The sequence below is a fragment of the Aptenodytes patagonicus genome, chromosome 1 (assembly GCF_965638725.1).
Source record: "Aptenodytes patagonicus chromosome 1, bAptPat1.pri.cur, whole genome shotgun sequence".
Classification (NCBI taxonomy): Eukaryota; Metazoa; Chordata; class Aves; order Sphenisciformes; family Spheniscidae; genus Aptenodytes; species Aptenodytes patagonicus.
This window is the reverse complement of record NC_134949.1, coordinates 57365729-57388585: the sequence shown is the minus strand read 5'-3', so window position 1 is coordinate 57388585 and position 22857 is coordinate 57365729. Positions and strand designations below refer to the sequence as shown.

The window sequence follows — 22857 nt, the reverse complement described above, 5'->3', positions numbered from 1 at the left end:
CTGTACTGCAGCCACCCTCCTTCTAGTTTTCAGTCCAGACGATGCCCTTTTCAAAGGCTGCCTGTGTCATCTTTCGGATATTCACAAAGCAGTGCTATAGAGCAACACAAGGCACATTCCCAGAAATGATCTTCTACTTCTGTTTCGCCTGCTTAGGTGAATCTGATGGTCACAACAACAGCTTTCCTGCAGGATTCTGCCACATGACAACCTTGCATGCTTGCCTGTATTTTGTGTTTGCAGCCAGAAGCCAAAGATCCCATTGGATAAAACAATGGACATGTGAAGCTTTAAACCTTGCAGAACAGAAAAAGCACAACATATTTTGCAAAGCAGAGTATTGCTACATTTGCCAAATGTCTTTCCCCTAAAAATTTTTGCTGTTTTAGTTGAAGATACTTTCCACATGTCTTTCTACTCAGATGCAGGTTAGCTACTGTTTTAAACATTGTTTTCAAGGGTGGAAAACTGTGTGTTTAATACTCCCCCGAAGAACCTTACAATAGCTGTAACCTTTAAATTCAATGCTGTAAAAACTGACAGCATCTGACTGTTCTTCTACAGCATGACAGAGTTCAAAGAGTTGAGCACAGACAGCAGTTTTTGTTTTTGAGGACAAGAAGATGAAAATCACCTCTGCATAGTTACAAAAAAATACAAATAGCAAAAAAGCTTGTCTATTTGCACTATCAGAAAATAGGCCAAAACCTGAAAAAATATGAAAACTCAGCTCTCCTTGTTTCTAGATACAGTCCTTCTAGCTCAAATCACACGTATGTCAGATGCAGATGAAGACTTGCTTCCCACCTCTTTTCTATGGGCAATTGAGAATTTTAGTCTTCAACTAATGAATCCTGCTACTAGTAAAAGGTTACACAAAGTGACAACAGAAAAGCAAGAAGAATTAATGAAGCATAAAACCCAATTATTTTGAATCCTTTGTCACTGCTTATAAATGCTTTATTTCTTACTACAATACACTAATCTTTTAGTGAAGCATAGCCCTACTGTAGGTGGCTGGTGGGTTGGAAAGGTTATTCAAGCGAGATTAAGTGTACTTGGTAAAAAAATGTTGAAACATTTGCCTTTCCTCTCTACCATATAAACAAAATTCCACATGGGAACAAAGAAAGCAATTCCCAGCTCTGTTCTGAGCAAGCAAAGGAGGAGTGGTGTGACTCTCCCTCTCACTTTAACGGGACACCAAAGCATCTTCTCCCACTCCTCAGGTTTACAGAGTCCAAAAACCTTGTGTTGATGGAAGCCTGAAATACAATTTCTCATTTAGGGCACCAAGCTGAATCTAAACACCACGTAAGACTTACTTTGGTACCTTTGGTTTTTCTGACTGCAATGTGAGTTTGCACACTAGATAGCCTTTAATGTAAAACAAAAACTTTTACTTCTCCCATACTTGTTTCACTGGTTTTTGCATGCCTGTTTGGCTACAAGATCCACAAACTGATCTGTATTAAAGGCAAATATAAATGAACATGTTGGATAGCATAGTAAGACCAAATCTACACAGAATAACAGTTGATGCTGAGGAACTGACATCCACACTCTGTAAGTGAAGATGAAACAGAAGGTGGTGTGCCAGACAAGCTGTAGTGGACTGAATGCATATTAGCTGTAGGTAGAATATTTTCCAGTTTACTTTCATCCCAATTTAATCCAACTCTCAAACTTCATTTCATGGTGCAAAGCAAGGTACAGTAGGCAGACGCAATCAGAAGCTTCACTTCAAAAGCACCTTCCTTACACAAGCTATAATGCTAATGTAGATTCAACCACAACTACCACAATTCTTTCAAGAGTGTTAAGGCTCTCCAGATGGAAAATAAAGGCTAGAAACCAACCAGCATTTCACATGGAAAGAGCGCTCCAGCTCATTTCATTCAGCACCAAACCATTCTCTGGATTCCCACTTTTCTATTTTTGTTAAATCATCATAAAGGGCTGTGTGAGGCTTGGTTCCTGACTAACAAACTCAGGAGGGAGGCATGGGGCCCAGTGTAGCCATGTTTAGTAGCAGATGATAGAGGAACAAGATTAAGCACCTAAATGTTTTCCCAGACAGGGGGTACAGGGCAGAGAGATTAAAGAATACAGGATACCTGGCAGAGAGATGAGAGAATACAGGATACCTAACACATTCCCAGTAGTAAGTAAAAATGTCTATTCTGAACTGCTGAAAGTAGAAGCAAAGCTGTCATGGCTCTGAGATGCCTTCAGGAGGAACATGGCCCCTAGTCATACTCTACTTCTCAGGTTAAAAATGGGACTTTTGCGTTAAGTATCACAATTTATCTCACATCTGATCTTCTCATTAAAAATGGCCCAGGCAAATAATGTTTTAAACATTTCCCTATGTGTGGTTATTTCCAGTTGGCAGGTATGGGTAAATGATACCATGACTTGGAACTAATTTCAAATCATGTTTAGAATAGATCTGCTAAAGTGGTTTTTCTCCATTGCAGAAAGGACCTTTTCATGTGTCACCAGTATTTTCACAATGATATTTCACTGAGCATTCTTCTTTGGTCTGTCACAGAACTCACATGTAAGAGACATAAATGAAGCAACGAAGGGCACAAGTCTGCAAAGACTAGTTATTTAGGTTGTATTTTAAGCAAATTTAAGACTGACTAATTACTCTGGGTGCCTTACTTGAATTACTTGCAAGGGCCTCATTTTCAAAGGGCCCATAAAACAGACCCCTCTTAGGAATCACAAGTTTGGCCAGCCACACTTCGAAGAAAGCCAGTACTGAACGTAACTTAATACAGTATTTGCATACATATCCACTTAAAGCAGGAGACCACAAAGAAGTCAGGAACATTTTCTTCTGGGAAGCATTAGTAAAAGGACACAGCCACTGGGACACTAGTCTTTCATCCAAAAGCAAGTAAGTGTATTCTGTAAAAGCACGTATATGAGTTTCCTAGGTAAAAATAAGACAGGCATGATGTACTATATCCAGACAGGACAGTCTTTCCTTTTTGGTTTGGTAATAGAATTTTAAGTAGGGGTCCCAGAAACATCTTGCACATGTCACTACCTTCCAGACAGCCACTTCAGCTGACAGGTTCTCTTCATTCAGAGAGAGAGCTGACAGCCTAACCTTACACCTTTAGCAAAGTCTAAGTCACATCACTGTGTCATATTACAATGTGCACCCCAGAAATAGAAGGAATGAGAAACTCCTCATTACTACACTGTCTTCAAATAAGGTTTGTGAAATGGGGGAGGGGGAAAGTTTTTGAAAGAAGAAAACATAGCTGATCTATTGCCTTTTACTAAAACTGTTAAGTGAAACTGAGACAACCTCAAAAATAAAACACTTGCTCTTTGGTCTTGCTTCAAGTTGTTACCTGTAAGTCATCTAGTTCAGAGGTACTGAAGCATGACAAAACTATTTGTCAGATATCTTTTTGCATGTTGGGGGGAAGAAGGGGGATAAAACAAAAAAATACCTTCTCCAACACTAACCTGACAGTCAATTTATTAAAGCTTGGCATTAGGGTATATCCTATGTGTCCACCCAGACAAGTAAAAGTTCCCTGGCTCTGCAGATTTTGTCTTCCCCTGCAGGAAGGAGACTGGCTGATGCCCGTAGGGCTCCTTCTAGCTATGTTTTCTAGCTACAAACATAAAACACGGCCCCTTGGTGGTTAAGATCTTGTAAGCGCTGCCTGTTTTCACTTGGTTTATGGAATATGTACATACAAAGTTACAACTGCCTCAGAGGTCTGGGGAGCTGACAAACAAGAACAGAAACTGCAGAGGCAGGAAGCCTGTTAAAAGAGTGATTACCAGCATGTGTGAAGTATATAGGGGACTTCTAACATAGCATGTTCTCCAGAAGACTCTTCTCTACTGTGATCAAATATAAACATTGTTTTGGAGTACAGTTACACTTGGAGCCATTACTCTCTTCCTCAGTATCAGAGGTGGCCCATACCTAGAGTACCAATACTTCAGAAGGACCAAGTTGGGTGGGACAGGGTGGGGCCCTTATGTATGATGTTTTTCATCTAGAAACAGAGAATCTGATCTTTCAAATCATATGTGAAACCATTCTCCACTCAAAAACATGCATAAAAACACCAAGACAAAGAGTTTAAGTGATACTTACGCGGCATGATCCCTTGGCTCACCAGCTCCTCCCGTGTGCGTCGCTGCTGGAGCTTCAACTGCAGCACTGCACGACAGCAGAGAGAGGGAAGAGAAGGAAACCCATCAGTGTGAGAAACAACTGAAGAGACATTTTCAAGTGCATCTTGTTTTCTTCTTCGGATGCCAAGGCGCTAGCGAGCAGCAGAACAAAAAGACCCCCTCCCACCCTGCTCCCCTGCACCACTGCAATTGCAGAAGTGGCCTTCAGCAGTCAGGTTTCCGTATTCTGCTGCGGGCAACAGGGAGAGGAAGTTGCGCAGGGTCTTGGCAGGGTGATAAAAATCCGCAAAACCAAGCTTGTTTCTCAATTCTTTCTAGAGCACCAACTTCTTTCTAAACCATTAATATTAAAAAAAAAAAGAAAGAGAAACACCAGCTGACAGTCCTCCAATAAACACAGAGTGACACCCCAGCTGCTAATGACTCCTGAAAACTCTAATTACCATGTGTAGATTAAATTGATATGACAAAATTATTGGTCATTACTCTAAATTACAAGGCTGATTTCCTTCCTCAACTCAGAAATTCACCTTCAGAAACATCTCATGAAAGTGAAATATCATGGATATATCTAGAAGTGTCCTTGTTCCACAGCAAAAGGAATCCCTTATCACTAGAATTTTTCCTATTTATTTTAAAGTAATAGAACACATGCACTGCCTGTATGAAATGCAATTATGACTCTGGAATAGTCATAATTTCAACATTTAGATTATAACAGCAGTTTCCCTTTAAACTACACAATCAAAGCAATATTCTAGAGATTGTTCTTACAACCAGTAAAAGACAGCTTTCATACGAAAGGGACCTTACAAAACTGAATAAAAAAATCACATGCACATGTGCACGCACATGTGTGTGCACACATCAATTTAGGACAACCTGAGTGAACATCAATAGATACCGAATCCTGTCTGCAATCAAGCCCAAGCTCCTAAGTATACTCAACAGAAAATATTATAGAATGAACGGCATGGCATCTTCCCTGTTTTCATTTCAATTTCTCTGTCAAGCTTATGTCCGTTGTATAGTCCACATAAAAGAAGTCCACACAAACATAGTGGAACCACCAGACAGCAAAAGTGTGCAATCTCATTAGAACCCTTATGCTTCCTTTCTCAAGGACTTTTCTTGTCCAATACGTTCATTTCATACATTATATCCAAATTATACTGTACAGTCCCTAAAGTAGGGATCAAAAAATTCAAGGAGAAGATACCACTTCATCTACTTACACACATTATCACATTTTACCTGTTTCTTTCAACCTCTTGTCTGCAGTTTGCATTTGACTAAGATACATCTTCCAATAAGGGTTCTGGTCTTCCTATGAAGTTAACAAGAGATCCATCTCTTCCTTGGTTGTTTGCACAGCAGCTAATCACCCTCACTTAAATGCACACTTAAATTTTCGGTTGGATTTGTCTAGCTTCCAATTCCCTTGGCTCTTGATGTACCTTTCTTTGAAAGGTTTATGACAGTGAGAATGTATTTCCTACCTGTGGAGGTACTTCTGTACACAGTGTGCAACCAAGTTACCTCTCTTCTCTTTCTTAAGCCAAACTAGGATTTCTTAATATATGCACCCTGGGCAGGAAACTACTTCCTTTAGTACGGGAAAGGGAGAGAGGGAGGAAGGGTGTACAGAGCACCATGCGAATTCTGTGTGGGATCAGCCAAGAGCCAGAGCAAGGAGGAGGGAAGACAGAGGGGAAGGAACAGACCCTTCGTTTGGCCGTGAAACAGAAGTGGTAGTCCCAGACTCTTCCTCCCACCCAGCATGCGATTGCACTCCTACTTCTGTACTAGCATGAGGGCTAATACAGTCTCACAGCTGGCCTCTTCACAGAGCTTTTCATTTGCTGGATTCGTTTTGAGGTGATCAAAACCCAAATCAGGTGATGACACATCTACACGAGCACTTGATCTAACAGCTTGCTGTGATGGAGTCAAATCTCTCTCTCCCCGCATCATCTCTCGTGTTCCCCTGATTGGTGGCTGGACTCACTGACAGGACAGAGACCACAGCCCAACCAAAACAGGGAATAGTTTTTTGTCTCATTAGTGAGTTGAAGAGGACAACTGTATAGCCAGGTATTTGCTAACACTAACATAAGGTGGGAGTGAGACTTCATCCTTCCAGCAGCAGTATGCCACTAAGTGATTTCAGCCCTATTAGGTAACGGCACATTAAATCTCTTGCTGTGTGGCATTATTTCCACTAGTGAGCCATTTCAGGGACTCATTTCCATACCCTAAATTAGCACATGTCACTAAATGTATACAGGCAAGGCACAGACCTATAGCATCAGGTCTATCTCCACAGCTTTAAGTGCAGATAATCTCATTATTACTCATGTCTTCCCACTTACACAGCTAGCAATATATGTTAGCTCTTTTTGCCACTTTGCTATTTACTTGCTAGGACCATCTACTTTCCCTCCCATTTCCGACTATACCTACTATTTACCTTTCACCTCCCAGACTCAGGGATTTTCAGCGAAAAACTTCCCCACACAGGTGTGGCTGGCATTTTTTGCTCCTTGGTGCATAACTCTGCCCTCACCTCTATTTATGCACATTTTGCCCAACTGTCTCAGTTTGCCTAAATGATCTAAACCATTTTTTTAATGTCATTATTTATGCCTCCACTAATCGTTGTTCCGTCCACAGCGTTACCATCTTGCGTTTGTTTCCAGACCGCACCGGGCTGATCCCAACTCGAAATGCTTTTCTGCTTTCTTTGATTACAGTCAGTTCTTAAGCCACTTAAGCAGTACTTCATTAAATTCAAAGATACTTTTTAAAACCAAAATATAACACACTACTAGTTAAAGACCTTATGAAAGTCTATTACACCGAGAAAAAAACACTAGCAACCAAATTTCACATATCCAAACAACAAAATCACATTTGAACAGACCTGTTTTCACAAATTGAAAAGCTCACTAGCGTGATTATACTACTATTATTATACCATCTAAATTCTTTATCAAATTTTCCACAGTTTTTTCCTGGAACTGTTACCAGATTGGCCACTCTTTACTCACTCACCCTTTTTCAGTAGTGATGCAAAATGTTACTGGTCTTTCACTCTACTGAAGTCTCCCTGCTGTTCCCAGGTTTATTAGAAATCAGTCTCAGCCAGACAGATAGAGACTTCATCAAATGATGTAAAATTCCCTTCCTGACTTCAGCTTCCCTTATGAATTTTCTAAATATATCTTATTTCTATACGTTACCATCTACTACCCTTTTTCTCTACCCATTATATGCACCTTTTATTTTTAAACACTATGTCCCTTCACAGCAAGAAACTAGCAACTGTCAAGAGGACTAAACTGGAGAATAGGAAAAAGGTCATTTTCAGGATACTTTTAATAGGCACTAAGTAATTCCTGGGATTTATGAATGTATATACATACATATTAAGCACAAATTATAATCAGCACATAATGCACTTTTTTTCCAATACAGCTTATTTTTGCAGCAGGGAGGAGGGCAAAAAGGATTACTTCAGTTCACTCCTGAATTCATTTTGGCTTCAATAAGTACTTGGAGTTCCCAACACCATTTCATATATTTAGGAGATCACCTGTTTACGTGTGCAAGTGTGTGAATCCTATATATAGATTAACAGATGTCCCAAGAGCCAATCCAAGGCTGTTGTACATGGAGCACAGCCAAAGATCTAGAATGACCAGAGAAATTAAAAGTTACTCAAAGACAGACCGGAGTGTAAGTCTTTCAGTCACAAACCAACAATCTTCTGTTTCCTTTATTCCTCTACTTAACCTTTAAATTAATTTTCAAATTAGGAATAAATCAGGTCATATAAAGGAGAGAGATCTCTGCTGGCTAGAAAATAAGTTCCAAACTGGTACCCTTCTACCCACCTCGTTCATTCAACTTGTGTCATAGTCTGTGCAACATTTTGTGGGCTTTGTATGCTTGCCTGATTTTCCCACCCGAAAATGGGCATAATTTATTTATTTCACAAGTATGAAAAATTCTGAAATATAGTTAAAGTTTGAACGAGTATCTCTAATGAACTGTTCCAAGAATTAGTAAAACATTCCAGAGAAGTCTGGGAGCTGGTAAAGAGGACTGCTGTCAGCAGTTTAAGAGGAGGGATAGAGAAGAAATGGGTGTGTGTGGGGGTGTGTGTGTGTACACTAAGAGACAAATAACATTGCGATACAGCTACCATCAACAGAGTTAGACTGTTAGTGAAATACAGCAAGTCATGATTATTTTTTGTTCGTCTTACCACAGAACTGCCTTAACAGGGAACCCACAGGCATATTCCAAGACCAGAGCTTACTCCTGCCTACTCGTGGCTGGTGGCAGCTCAGAGCAGTACATGCTTAATATACAGAGGCTGCACCCATATGGACACTTTCAGAACACTTACAACTCTAGTCATAGTACAGGGGTGCATTAGTAGTAAGCAGTAGCAAGAACAAATATTTATGATGAGCTAAAGTGTTTTTTGCAGCTCATCATCTAAGTCTGCAACAGCACGCCTGCCCTTACACATATGTACCTGAAAGCCCTTCTATTTCTAAACCACACTTCGTGTTTAACAGTTTGACTAGAACTACAACAGAAACTAGACTGCAGACTCTGCATCTCAGCATCTCAATAGAAAAAAAAATAATCTCATCTTCGAGACTATGTCACATACCAGGACAGGTTTATGACAACAAATTAAAAAAATATTCTGCATTTCCTGTTTTTTGAGAACTAGTGAAGAGAAGCACACAGCTCTGAACTGCAGCTTGTGGTAAGGCCCTGTGCATGTTATGTTGAATACCAACTTACTGCCAAAGGGACTCTATGTTCACATTTCTACAAAACCTTTTCTTCTAAAAAATCCCAAGTGATACTCAAGGTCACCCAACCAAGGCAATGATTAAGCACAGCCATATGGTGGATTACAAGAGACAGCACGAACAGTAGCACTGAACAGGAAGGGAGGAAGGCTGCTATAGCTAAATGAAACCCTATAGAGGGGCTGAGGGAGGCAGAACTCCCTGGAATTCGGGCTAGGATACCTGTGCAAAAAGGGAGCATGCAAGACATAAACCACCTATTAAGTAGATAGGCTGTATACTCACAGACGTGATTTATTGATTCTGTAAATTCAGTTTGCCTGATAGAAAAATTCATCCTTGCAACCTAATCAATAAGCCATGTGATTAGAAAGAGAAACTACTGAAGAACAAGTGAAATTAGTTTAACTTCATTATCTAAGCTGAGGAAAATGCAAGCGTAAGTAAAAGCAGTAAAAAGCAAACTATGCACTTTAATGCTTATAAGGGTTCACGGTCATTTATTCGTACACTGTTCAGCACCTCTGCACACCCCATTTGAAATCCCTGTGCTACAGCATCCACTTAACTCGCAAGAAAGCATTAATACAGCACGAGCTGGGATAGAGACCTGCCACTTATTTCATCAACACCTCTACCTTTCACTAGCGACGAATATTTTTTAGGAGAACTTTCACTGGCCTAGCACTGAGTAGGTCTGACTGGGTTTACTTTGTGAGGGTCAGAGACCACAGCCTAAGGAAACATGGCACTAGGCCACCATTTGCAGCCCACACTATTTTTCAATTTTTCAGTACAATGTGTACACCACCGTTAGATTAAACCAACAGCTTATATGCAACCAACCTAATTATAATATGCAACCATAAAAGACGACTTTGACAACATGGGATATTTGCTGAACAAAATCATCACAGCTGTTTGATGCAGAACTAGGGCCTCTGACTTAAATATCACAGTGCCACGTAACTACTGCTTTGAAGGGTGAAGCCACCTTTCCACTTACTACTCAGCCAGCAGCAGCTGTTCTAATTACATTGAGAATTTTTTTCCTAGTTTCTGATTAGTCACATTTGACCAGTAGCCAATACCAAATTCAGCTTTGGAATATGCAGCACATCAGCTATTGTTTTCAGTGGAGGTTATATCCTACATTTATGACTGAATTCAGTCCCTTGGAGATGTGGTGAGAAAACCTTTCCCTCACACCGAAAATGGTCTCTGAGCATTTTTCAGTTGTGCCTGCTTACAAAACAAATGTTTACTCGCATTAGCCCTTTCATGCTTCGACGGGAAGCCAGATTAGATTCTGGTTCGTACACCAGCAAGAGCAGCATCTGCTAAGCTCCAGTTGCAACACCTTTCTCTACAGAAGCAGCAAAGGGCAGTTAGTATTACCAAAATTTTTGTAGCGTCCACAAGAAGCTATAAGAAAAATTCAGCTATGATAGTTTGTGATCAATGAGTGAGTATACAGTGGTCAAAATTAATTTTGAAAATAACTCAAATTGCTGAGGTGGACGACTAATTTTTTTTTTTTCCCCCAGAGCTGTATTTTTCTGGCGCTGTCAACAACACCCCCCACATTGCACAGAATGTGCTAGAATGGGGGTTACCAACAAAGATAAGCCAACTTTTCGGGCCTTTTTTAAAGGCAATTTTCTGAGCCTAACAGCATTTTAATCCACTAACTGCTGATGGGGAATACACGCTGGCTTTGCATTTAAGCAGACTGTGCAGTTAACAGAGAAGCATTTAAGTGAAGCAGACTGTAAATGACACCCAAACTGCAGGGATTATATGACAGTTTGCCACCCTGGGAAGGGGATGCCAAAAATTCATGCCCCTCTGTGGGGTGAAGGAGGAGCAGCAGGTATACTGTTGATCCTCACAATTTGCAAGCATTCACTGTTGTTGGGAATAGCAGCCATACGGTTCTATCCATCTCAGTGCATTTTAAAGAATAGCTTGGAGCAAGCCTGGGCAAAGGGACAGTTAAGCAGAAGTTTATTTCTTTACTATTTGAGACTATCTCACATTCCACTACCTCTTTTCTCTACTGTAGCAACAACGGCTGCTATTAAAATGCAGGCAGTTTCCTCATCTCTTCCTTAGCAACCATACTACAGAGAAAATGGAGTTTGGGAGGGTTAAAGAATAGAAAAAGAATTTGTTTTGGTCTCTTAAACTGTTACAAGAACCTTTCACACTAGCAGCAAAAGCCACTTATTTATATTCATGCTGTGGTCTTCTCTTTGTGAGGAGTAGGATTGGGATCACTCTCCCTACACCCAAAGAGGAGGTATGTGAAGCAGATCCTGAACAGGAAACAAAACCAGGATCAGGAGCGGTTCCCTATTGTAGGCGATATGAATGATGAAAGTGGATTTCTTAGCAGCACTGCAGAAATCAGCATGTTCTGCCGCAATATGCTCAGATGGGCAGGTGTCTCATATCAGTTTGGGGAACACTGATAAACTCCTTACCAAGCTGTGCTTGTCCAACAGAGACGATTGTAGGACAAAGCCAAACAGGAGGTTCAACCAAGAAAGCCATACAGCTGCATCAAAGGCAGATCTAGCATAGAGGACTTGAAACCTTTTTCATGACCACCTTTTCTTTCTCATCCTCATAGTAAGCTTTTGAGAGCATTAAAAATTTGTACAGGTGAGAACAGGAGTACAATTCTGCCTGATGCAGACCTAAAACCTCTATCAAAAGATTCTTAAAAACCAGAACAGATCCTTCACCTCCAAAGCAAGAACTTTCAAAATATTTCACAGTAGATGTGCTAGTAATAATCCAAGGATGTAATGTGAGTCACATAACGCCAGGGTGGTTGTTTTCCATCCGGCACTTCCAAAAGCCTTCAGGCTCTCAAATGCCCAGAAGCTTTTAAAAGCAGCTGGAAAGTACAGAAAAAGGAGCGACTGGTCATTTAAGAACACAAAAAGAGGAGGAAGTGAGAAAATTAACTGACTCTCACCCTCAGGACAAGAAGGGCTTGTTTCTTGATAAAATCACACTCTTCAAAGCTTCTACAGCTCAAAATGTTCTTGGGTCATATAAAATCAATCATTGACATGACATGCAGCTTACACATGCCTGCTGAGATATTAGATGCATTGTCTATATGACCATGTTCCAGAAGACTAGTTTTGGCTACTAGAAACAAAAAACCAGGTACAGGGTAATAGCCCCTTTTTGTTGGAAGGATGCTGTTGGAAGAGAAATATGAAATAGGAATAATTTTTAAAAATGTTTTCAAAGGATGATGAAATACTTGCATGTATGATCTTTTAATGAGTCAATGTTATGAGGGATTAAATAGCTCTCTTAGTGGAGACAGACAAATATGGATTCTTTGATATGGTTAATTTAGCAGAATCAAAGATCCCAACCTACAGAAGAAACTGGTCCCCGAAGAATATGGAATCAGAATCAAATACACAATCAAAAGCAAAAGGATCTATTTCCACCCTCACATACTACCACAAGGTAGCTGGCTCACACTGTGAGCACAGAACAACAAGCTACCTCAGCAGGTCATTTTTGAGGCTTCATATCAAATTTGATACAATGTGGAAATCAAAGTACTGTTAATTAAAAACTGTATTTAGAAGATAAAGCCACCGTTTACAGCAATTTTAGTTTTGTTAGGACATAGCATTACAAAACAAACAAAAGCAGTAGCATGGTCCAAGTATCACGATATAATATGATCTAACCTCCAGACAGGACAGAATAGTTACTCCTGTCGGTGGTTCTCAAAGGCTCAAGTCAGCATTGGTGTTCTGGGGTGGTAAAATGTGCAGATACAAAAGGAAGAACCAGTTCATAGTCTAGAAGTTTACAATCTCGGTCCTCAATATTGCACACAATTGAATGTGTTTATTTTGTGGGTGCTACTCATGTATATGACACTAAATATATGCCAACTTGATTATTGCTATGAAAGTTATGCTGAATTTTATAGGGTTCTTTTTATGTTTATTTAAAATAAAGACTAGCAGTTGCTGTGCATTTTACAGCATTTGCCTTTACATTCTTCCTTCATTATTTAAGTCCTGCCATTTCCATTAAACATGTAAAATTTTGGGGGGGGTTAATGCCATTTTAATCATTGCTACTTTTTAATGCAATGCCAGCTTTGTCTTCTTTAATCCTAAAATTTTAAAATCAGATAAATGTATTGCTATTAGTACATAAGTCTTTATATTGAATGCATAGAAGCCCACTCTTAGAATAAAATCTTGGTACTCGAATAGTCCATTTCAGCACTCACTGAAACTGTTAAAATAGAATAGGACTTTCAGAAATTAACCTGAAATACATGTAACCTCCTATATTTAGTAAGATATGCAACATGTAAAACTGTGCAACAAGCTTGTCAACAGGAAAAGTTGGTTTGCTTTCTGTGCAGGGTACGGATTCTTATAAAATCATTTCGTCCCAGTAATACTGGTTAGGTGAAAACTAAGCATGTGAATAACTAGGCACATATCTATAGCTATGGAATCTGGCTACCATGCATGATTCAACAAGATGACCTGTAACAAAATACTTAGGTGGAAAGGTCTACCTAAAATTGACACACCAGTATCGTAAGACGGTAAATATCATCTGTAATCAGTGCTTGTTGATGCCATCTATATATCCATTGTTACTATCTATAGCTGGAAGAGAAGCCTTAAGGGGGGAAAAACAGAGAGAATTTCCCAACTCCCCATGTAAACTTGAGTCACAGTCTATACTGATTTATGTTTCCATGAAACAATGAACAAGGAGGAACTAACATTGCCCTTAACCACCTTGCAAAGAAGACCCTAGAAAGAAATTCTCCCAGATAATTTAATATGACATGGCAGATGGGGACAAATGAAGGAAAAAGAAGGAATGAGTAGATATATCCTAACAATCAGATCTATAGCTGTCTACTAATGTGACAGTACAAAAGGCAAGCTACACAAGGGAAAAACAAGTTTGAACCTTTTTCATTTTTTTTCTTATAAAGATAGGGGTATTTCTGCCTATAAAAAGAGCGAGCTCCAACCTTTTTATTTTCCTTAAAGATGAGACATGAGAGTTGTTTATATTTTTTTCTGAAAAATTATACAGAAGAAGAAACATGTTTGGAGATATATCAGAATCTGAACAATTTTTCATTTTATTTAAAACTCTGGGTTCAAGGGATAATATGGTTTTTTGTGTTTCTATTAAGCAGGAAAAAATCAAGTCTTGAGACAGTGCCAAGACACATCCATAAAACACAATTGATTAGACACATTTATAACACTAAAATTTATGAGGAAATCCTTCCATGCCTCTTTCAGCAACAAGAGACAAGGTCTAATATTTTTCCTTCATAGCTCACCTCCCATACTGCAATTTCTGCTACAGCACAGTGCTCCAGTGTACTAACAGCCTCTCGGATCAAGGCCAAAAACTTCCTCAAACATTTCTCAGAGACTGTGGTGTTGGCCCAATGATTCAGCCTTCCTTCTGCCACAGGGCACCCTCTACAGATAGAAGTTAAAAGCTCCCTTCACAGAAATCATCTAATGGTCAAGATACCACAGAACTTCTGTGGCAACAGCTGGCATACAGCTCATATGTTGAGGTGTTTTTGGGTTTTCCACTTAAACGTGGAATAATTCTGTATTTCCAAGACCATTTCAGATTCTTAACCACCTAAAGATGTTTGGTTTACTGAAACCAAATGAAAATGAGAGCAAATGTGTTTTTCCGCAAGTGGTAGAAAAAAGGACGTAGAAGTAGAACCATAGAATCATAGTTTGGGTTGGAAGGGACCTCTAAAGGTCACCTAGTCCCTGTCCATAGGCAGGGACATCTTCAACTAGATCAGGCTGCTCAGAGCCCCATCCAACCTGACCTTGAATGTTTCCAGGGATGGGGCATCCACCACCTCTCTGGGCAACCTGTTCCAGTGCTTCACCACCCTCAGCATAAAAAATGTCTTCCTTATATCTAGTCTAAATCTACCCCCCCTTTAGTTTAAAGCCATTCCCCCTTGTCCTGTCGCAACAGGCCCTGCTAAAAAGTCTGCCGCCATCTTTCTTATAAGCCCCCTTTAAGTACTGATAGGCTGCAATAAGGTCTCCCAGAAGCCACCTCTTCTCTAGGCTGAACAACCCCAACTCTCTCAGCCTTTCTCCATAGGAGAGGTGTTCCATCCCCCTGATCATTTTTGTGACCCTCCTCTGGACCTGCTCCAACAGGCCCATGTCTGTCTTATGCTGAGGGCTCCAGAGCTGGAGGCAGTACTCCAGGTGGGGTCTCACCAGAGCAGAGTAGAGGGGCAGAATCACCTCCCTCAACCTGCTGGCCACACTGCTTTTGATGCAGCCCAGGATATGATTGGCCTTCTGGGCTGCGAGCGCACATTGCTGGCTCATGTCCAGCTTTTCGTCCACCAGTACCCCCAAGTCCTTTCCCCAAGTATGCAAATTTAAATACAAAACCAGCAGTTCTTTAGAAGAAGTAACTAACCAGTTATATAGGAAACTCAGAAAGCTGGCCCTTATAATTTTAAATTAGCTGGCTTGAGCATCTCCCAGCTTCAGTTGGTTGATTGTGCTGACAGTTATTTCATGGGACATGGAACAAAAGTGGTTTTGCCCAACATGCATATTACATGCAAAATAAAGACTCAGAGCATTCCCTATCTGGTTAGCATTCCTGCCACCAGCTTTTGTCCATGCCCCAGCATCCTCTCTTAGCAAGAATTTCAGGTGGATGCTACAAGGAATTACCATATTTCTTCAATTCATGGTAGTGAGAAACATCTTTGCTGTTTTCTCAAAGACTGCAAAGAACACATGCCACAAGTATGGCATTTGATGTTCAAATAAAGATCCCAGCCTTTGTACTGCAACAGTCTGACACCTTCTGTACAGTTAAGTACAAGTTCTATTACAATTCTGTTTCTACTTGTAAAAAAGTTACAAGATTCAGCTATGCCCATCATATCCCTCTGTATTACAAGTCAGTTCCTTCACAGCAGCCCAGTATGGAAGTTGATCCCCAGAATTTGAATTACACATAAAAAGCACACCAAATTCCCTCACACTCTTTAAACTGTGATCATACAATGTCTATCTACTATGTTTTACTTCCTTTCTCTTTCAATATTTACTTTCTTTCAAAACTCTGGACTACAGATCTCCAGGACCAACTTTCTCGGGTTTTTCCATAAGGGAAGATCCACAGCATTGAAAACAAATCCAGCTATGAGGCTTAATGTGGTTCTTAAGAGCTATAAATATCTAAATAATATAATTCTGTGTAACAGGTCAATCAGCAAACTAAAAAAACCCAGCAGTCCAGAATGGCCTGCATGACCACTGACTTCAGACTGGTAGACAAATTCTGCAGATGTTTAAAACGTTACTGTTGGCTCAGTCCTCTAATGAAGGGCACAGAGGAGACTGCTGGCAGCAGCAGGTACTCCAACACTCATTACACACTGTGGAAGATTCTCTCCAACTGCTAATAGAGGTGGGCTTTCGCTAATACACTAAACAAAAGCAAGTGAAGGGCAGACACATTTCCTTTCTGTTGCTCCCTCCAGCAAAGAGGCAGGGGAGATAGCTACGTGGTGACAGTGTTTGCAACCTCTAGTTGTTAGTTAGATTCACGGTCACGTGTCAGTCCTGAAGACACAATCCTCATTCTAAACTGCCTGCAGTCAATGTGACAGCTATTATTAGCAGCAGTAAAACAGTCTCTCAGTGAGGCACAAAGGTACTACTAGTTTAGCATCTACTTCTAAAACATTGTCTTCCACTTCTGAAAAGAGAGAATTTGACATCGGAGCATGGAAAAGGGTGTGAGCTGCAAGCAGGCTTAGAAGGACTTTCACACCTAAGTATAACACAGAAAGAGGCATGAAAGCTTAGGAAAGTGAAAGTGAAGAAAAAGAGCATCAAAAGAGCATCACAAAGAGCATTCACCAAAATAAGAAAGAATACCCCACAACTATTGGCAGGGACAGGTTACATGCTGCTTGTAATACTGACCAAATTATGCAAAGGGAGCTTGTACATTCTGGCTTCCAGCACTGCTGTGAAATTTGCAGAGATGAGTAACCAAAGAACATAGCTACTGCCACATTGAATTCCTACAAAAAACACAGCTATAGTCTTCCATGCATTTAATACTAGAGAAACAAGTAGCAGCATGAAGTTGGGGAAACTCCACGCAGAGAAAGTCAAAAGTGGATCTCTTCCTTCTGTCGCCCAGAGGGCATCACTCAGTCTCCCCCCCACAATCCAGCTGGGCAGCGTAATGTTTGTGCCCTGACAAGTGTTTCAGTGAGGAAGGTTACCAAAAAGATGTTAAATGTGTCAGCTGGTAGGGTGCAGCAGAGACGTTACGGGAAATACCCTCAGAATGGTGACAGGCCCTCAGACTCCAGTCTGTGCTTCGGCTCCATGAGCTGCCTTTGGGGATGGAGACCACAAAATGAGGTCTTTATAAGCATGGCTGCAACAGATGATCCCTGTCCCTACCATGGAGAAAAATCCATTATGGACACTTCTATTGAAAACTTTCAAATAACTGGTTTTTTACAAAAGATTTTCCTTACAGCTGCTTACTTCTGAAAGGCTGTATTAAAATGAGATTGTCTAGAAAGCCTGGATTTCACCAATTTTCACTGTTAATTTTGGAAAGAATACATGTCCCAAAGCAATATATCCTATTCCTTATTATTGACCTTCTTACACATTTCTTGTTAGCTTCATCAGGCATAGTCTAACTTTAGATGGCAGAACTGCAGACTAGAAAGTTCAAATCTTTGTTTTCTTGGAAGAATGCTTACTATATTATATACACAATAAACTTTGACAGTAGGTCACCTGCACAGCTTTTCTACCCATCTCATTGAACGCCAGGAAAAATCCTGAAAACACTGATGAGCAAAAAACATTTTGTAGTTCTTATTAGTAATCACCATATTGCAATGTACTTCAGCTACTGCAGGTCTGCTCTTAGTTTGGAGAGGTATCAGGTTAGTAAATTTTACATACCACCAGGGAAAAACATTGTATCTACTTCTACTAGGCCAAGTAAAAGAACGAAAACCATGAGTTCTGCTCCATGTTAATGCCATTCAGCAGATCATGCATCCACTTACAGGCCTCCTGCAAGAAAAACGAACACAATTTGCCCCATAGGCTCACTGCGTGTTTTTGTTTGATAAACCTAAGCTATGTCAGGAGCCATAGCCCATTTTCTACCATAGGCTGCAGAGGTTCTTGCCAAGAAATGTGCTGCTTTAACATTTTGGATCGAAATTTATTGATGCAGCAGGTGACAAGATCAGTAATTCAATGCTCAGAAAAGACTGGATAGATGGGAGTTGGGGCACAGAAGGAAAGATCTAAGCAGGCACTTATTTTTGGTATAGATATTCGTTAAGTTGTTGATCAATGACTTGCAGGTGTGACAGAATGCTGGAAAATCTGAGGTGACTAGTGACAGATCTTCTAGGTGATAAAAATACTGAGGTAAGATTTACACAGGCAGCCTGATGTGGATCCAAAAACGCGAGCAGAAACCACAACTGTCACTGACCCTTATCTTCTTTAGGCAGGAGAGTCACAGTGACATCTGTCTGGCAAGGACTCTAAACAAGCATGTTAACTGCAGAAGTTGTTTCTGGATGCAAAACAGGCAATCTGAGCTTAAGTATCATAGTTCTGTTTTCAAAAAAGCATCTGCTTTTCAACAGCTCCCGGGAAGTCTAAGTATCAGTCATTTGCTGTTTAAAAGTATAAATACAGATATTTTCTTCAAAAAATAAACAGCAGATAATTATGAAATAATGAATAATTCGAAAGCCACACAAGTTTTTTCAAGCTTTATTAACATGTTTCCCAGTTGCTGGGATTATCAATACCCCAGCACCACTGCCGTTGAACATGAAGCTCAGTTTAACTGTGAAGAAAATTCAGTTGATCGGGCAGGAAAGTACTTACTGCAAATTTTACTTGGTATCATTACTAGTTCAAAGCATTGCCTGCATAAATGCTACTGACAGCTGCACTCATTGCACCACACCCAGTTTCTATTCTTTTTGTTTTCTACATGTGTTGAGTCCTTACATCTCCTTGCTCTTGCAGGTTTAAGTCTACAACTCTTTCCTTTTAGTATTACTTTGTGCTAAAGAAAGTATTATAGTAGCTGTTTTTTGACAAATGAAGTAGATCACAGTGTGGTAAACAATCTAGCCTCTGTTCCTCTCCTCCTCCTATTCCCAGCATGAAAATAGCTAGGGCTAAAGCAACAGCTGGGGATCATTACACTGACAGGAATAGTTCAGCAAACTCCAAGAGGGGAAAACATGTCATATCCAAAAAAACCAAAAACACATTAGGGCAGCAGGACTGAAAAAATACATGAATTCAACTCCAGGGATAATGCTAGGACTCTCCATCCACTGACTTACAAAAACCCTGGTCATTCAGTGTTAATCCTTTCCCTAAGCTTCCCACTAGTGTTATAAAGTTAACAAATACTCTGAAACACCTCTAAGTCTTCACAGTCAAATGGAGGCACACTGGGAATTAAGCAAAAATAAATTTAAATTGCCATCTTACTGCCAACTTTGAGCCACCTCACATTAATGTATCATTATCTTACCTTCACTGCACCTCTTACCTTTTAAGCATAATCACAGTCACCGTGCTACACATTTGCAAAGAGTGGTTGCAGCACGAGGCTACAAGGAGTCTAACTACATAGGTTTGGTGTGCCTCTGGATTTGCCGTAAGAAATGACAGCAGGTTAGCTCCCCATAGGTTCAACACATTTTCTATGTTCTTCTGTGTCAGAGCACTATTTGCATAAACAACTCTGAATTGTGGGACATATCTGGCCATAATTCAGAGATGCGCCTGTTGCATTTTGTGACTGGTTTCTGATGTTCCTTACCCATGCATTTGCATGAGGCATCACTTTGACATCTCCCACAGCATCTTCAGGTCCACTCTGAACTAGGAAGACGCAGATCAACCTTTACAGAAAAAGGTCACCCTGCATTCCTGTGAGATGCCTCAGACGCAGGGGCTTCCCTCTTGCTGGGGATCTCCTTGGTGTCAGAGCTTCCAAGTCTACACGTGCAGGTTCTTCTGCCCTCTACTGGATGAGGTATGGCCACCGACCAGCTTTACCTTCAGGTGCCTGGGAGGCGTTACGACAATAAGGTCTAGATCACTCGTGAAGAAAGCCATATGTTAACAAGCACTTGCATGACTCCTGATCTCTTCAAAGTACTGAACAGATATTAATAGTTTAATCAAAGGCTAAGCTAACTCAAATTACCTCACATTTGCTGTGGACCAAGAATGTGCACAGAGTTACCGCAGATCAGATGGCATGCAGGAACTTGTTCATGTGTCTGGGCCCTGAGACACAAATCTTGGAAAAAGACAGGTGAGTTTCACTGTCAGCCCCCAAGTCACACTGAACATTTTTGAAGGGAAGACTCGCCAAAAAAAGTACTTTGTTTAAGAACAACGAATGAAAGACGTCATACAGAGGTGGAAAAGTTGGAATTTACTTTTGGAAGTACTTAATTCTAAGCTAGACTCACATGAATGCTAATCGTTTTTTGAGTAGCTTTCTACTACTTTTCTTTTAGAAATTTTCTAAAGCTTGCAATTCCCTCTTCATCTCTTTCATGAGGGACTACCATACTGTTGTGTTAACTGGTCTAGGAACAGCAAACTGGGCTCTGGTATTTGAAAACTAAATCATTCCAAGGCATTCTTGAATAGAAAACATGTTTATGGATTCCTCAATTCTAGGAATTTTACAAATAACTGCCCCAACACATACTTTGAAAAATATAAGCATATGTTCTTTGACTTCCCCATGTCAAATCCATTTCTGTGTGGAAAGGATCAGCAGTTCCCAATCTTCAATGTCAAGTCCCAATTCAAAAAAATAAATAAATTAGATTTAGGAGACCATCTGTTTTCCAGAGGCAAGGAAACAAGATGAAGTCTATTCCAGATAGCCACTTCTTATGACATTCATTAAGAGAATAGGTATGAGCATTGTCAGCATAACAGACACCCCTTATTTGCCTGTCTTTATAAAGACGAGAAAGCAGACTGGCACCCATTCACCCGTGTGTGGTAAAGAGTGAGGAAGAGAAGTGCGTGAATAATCTGTCCTGGGCGATAACAGAACTAAGCTGTCCCATCTTTAGGGGGATGAAAACTACAGTGCAACAGTCGTTATACTTTCAGCTCAATGCTAATTCTGGACTTCCAGAGCTTCCATAAGGGTTTACACGTGAGTGCATCTGCTTCTCCACTGCCTGTAAGATTTGGCTCTGCAAAATACAGTGCATGCTACAGCATAAATACAACAGGCATCCCGAGACTGCAGGAGACGTGAATGGAGCAGCAGCAAAGCTAAAGGGTTATTCTTTTCTCTTCTGACATCAAAGAAGCTGGCAGCATCTATTTCTCTTCCCTACCCTTCCTGTTTGGTAGCTGGTAGAAAGTAGCTTTCCTCATCACATATGATATTAGAGCATCATGAATTAGACATGGGTAGGCTGATGATATTGCTAGACTTTGCAGAGTCAACACAGCTTTTTCAATAATCAGATTTATACAAGAATTCAGTGACCTTAATTCACTTCAACTTGAGACAGCAGCAAACATTTTTATATTGATTAAAGTACTACAGAATTGCATTTTCCTCATTCTACATGTTATCCCACTGTAGAGCTTGTGGTATTTAGTGACTGGATGAAAGATGTATCCTGGCACATCCAAATGCAGAGTGCTCACCTTCTGTGAAAATCAATGCCTTGCAAATACAAGACAGCTGCAAGTTCTGGCTTTTTTTAATTTGGTTTGGTTTTTTTTCTCCGAAGATTGATGTGCTGCAGTTCTTTGCCTCCAGAGCAGAAAAAGTAATCTGGGAATACTGCCTATACTAATGACTCCCAAACTTCAATTTGAGGACTGTGACTTCAGTTTTCTTTTCCATATTTGTTTGACAAAGAGTATTCCAATGAAAACAAGCAACAAAAATAGTAATATTTTAAAAATCTAATAACAAGCTAACTCTTGATATCTGTTAAAGAGGCTTGGTAAGGGCAGTGACAATAGGGGGTAGAAACTTAACAGTTTTGTTTGGCAGACTCAGCAGGCCTAGAGCTGCATATGAGAGAAAAATCCTCTAAATGCAACTGCTAAAGTCGTCTTCCACACACTGGCCATCTTTCCGCAACAAACATGGCCTTATTCTATCTGGCTTTTTGTCCTCAACTCCTTACCACCCAATCCAAAATGTCACTGAAAGTCATTTTCCGCTCCTCTCAGATCACATTACTCGCTCTCAAAATCAGTCATCACCTTATTTCTGAGGCCACTGTGCTCAAGATCTTTGTTCACTCCTGCGAGTGCCTATTAAAATTTCACCTGTAGCTAGATGGATTGAGTATTTCTGATAAAACATAAATCTTGTTATGTCTGGCATTGGCATTTTGTTATGTTCTGCCATTCTTCCCTGTAATCTTTTCCAGGTTTCTGTTTGTTGCTATTTATTATGCTGCGCACTATGAAACACTGCTTGTTTTCACCTTCTCAATCTTTTCTCAATCCCTCCAGATCTTCTTCTTTCCTCGTAGATATCACTCCCTGAAATTTGACTTCTATCTGTCTACATAATCTTTCAGAATTGTCAAACCCCCATAAAAAATCAGATCTATTTGCAGGAGAATACCACTATCTAAAACAGAATCACATTTAGATATAGACACCCCACTCCTTCCACACTCTCCAAACAGCAACACACT

General features: G+C 40.2%; 1 protein-coding gene across 2 annotated transcripts in view; it reads right to left on the bottom strand.

Annotated features, from left to right (window-relative positions):
• MRTFA (myocardin related transcription factor A) overlaps positions 1-22857 on the bottom strand; it is an 80934-nt gene that overhangs the window by 25913 nt on the left and 32164 nt on the right. For both annotated transcript variants that reach the window (XM_076337289.1, XM_076337280.1), the window contains exon 2: positions 4139-4204. In XM_076337289.1, the coding sequence (XP_076193404.1) occupies positions 4139-4145 (7 nt within the window). In that variant the 5' untranslated portion in view covers positions 4146-4204. The remainder of the gene's footprint in view (positions 1-4138; positions 4205-22857) is intronic.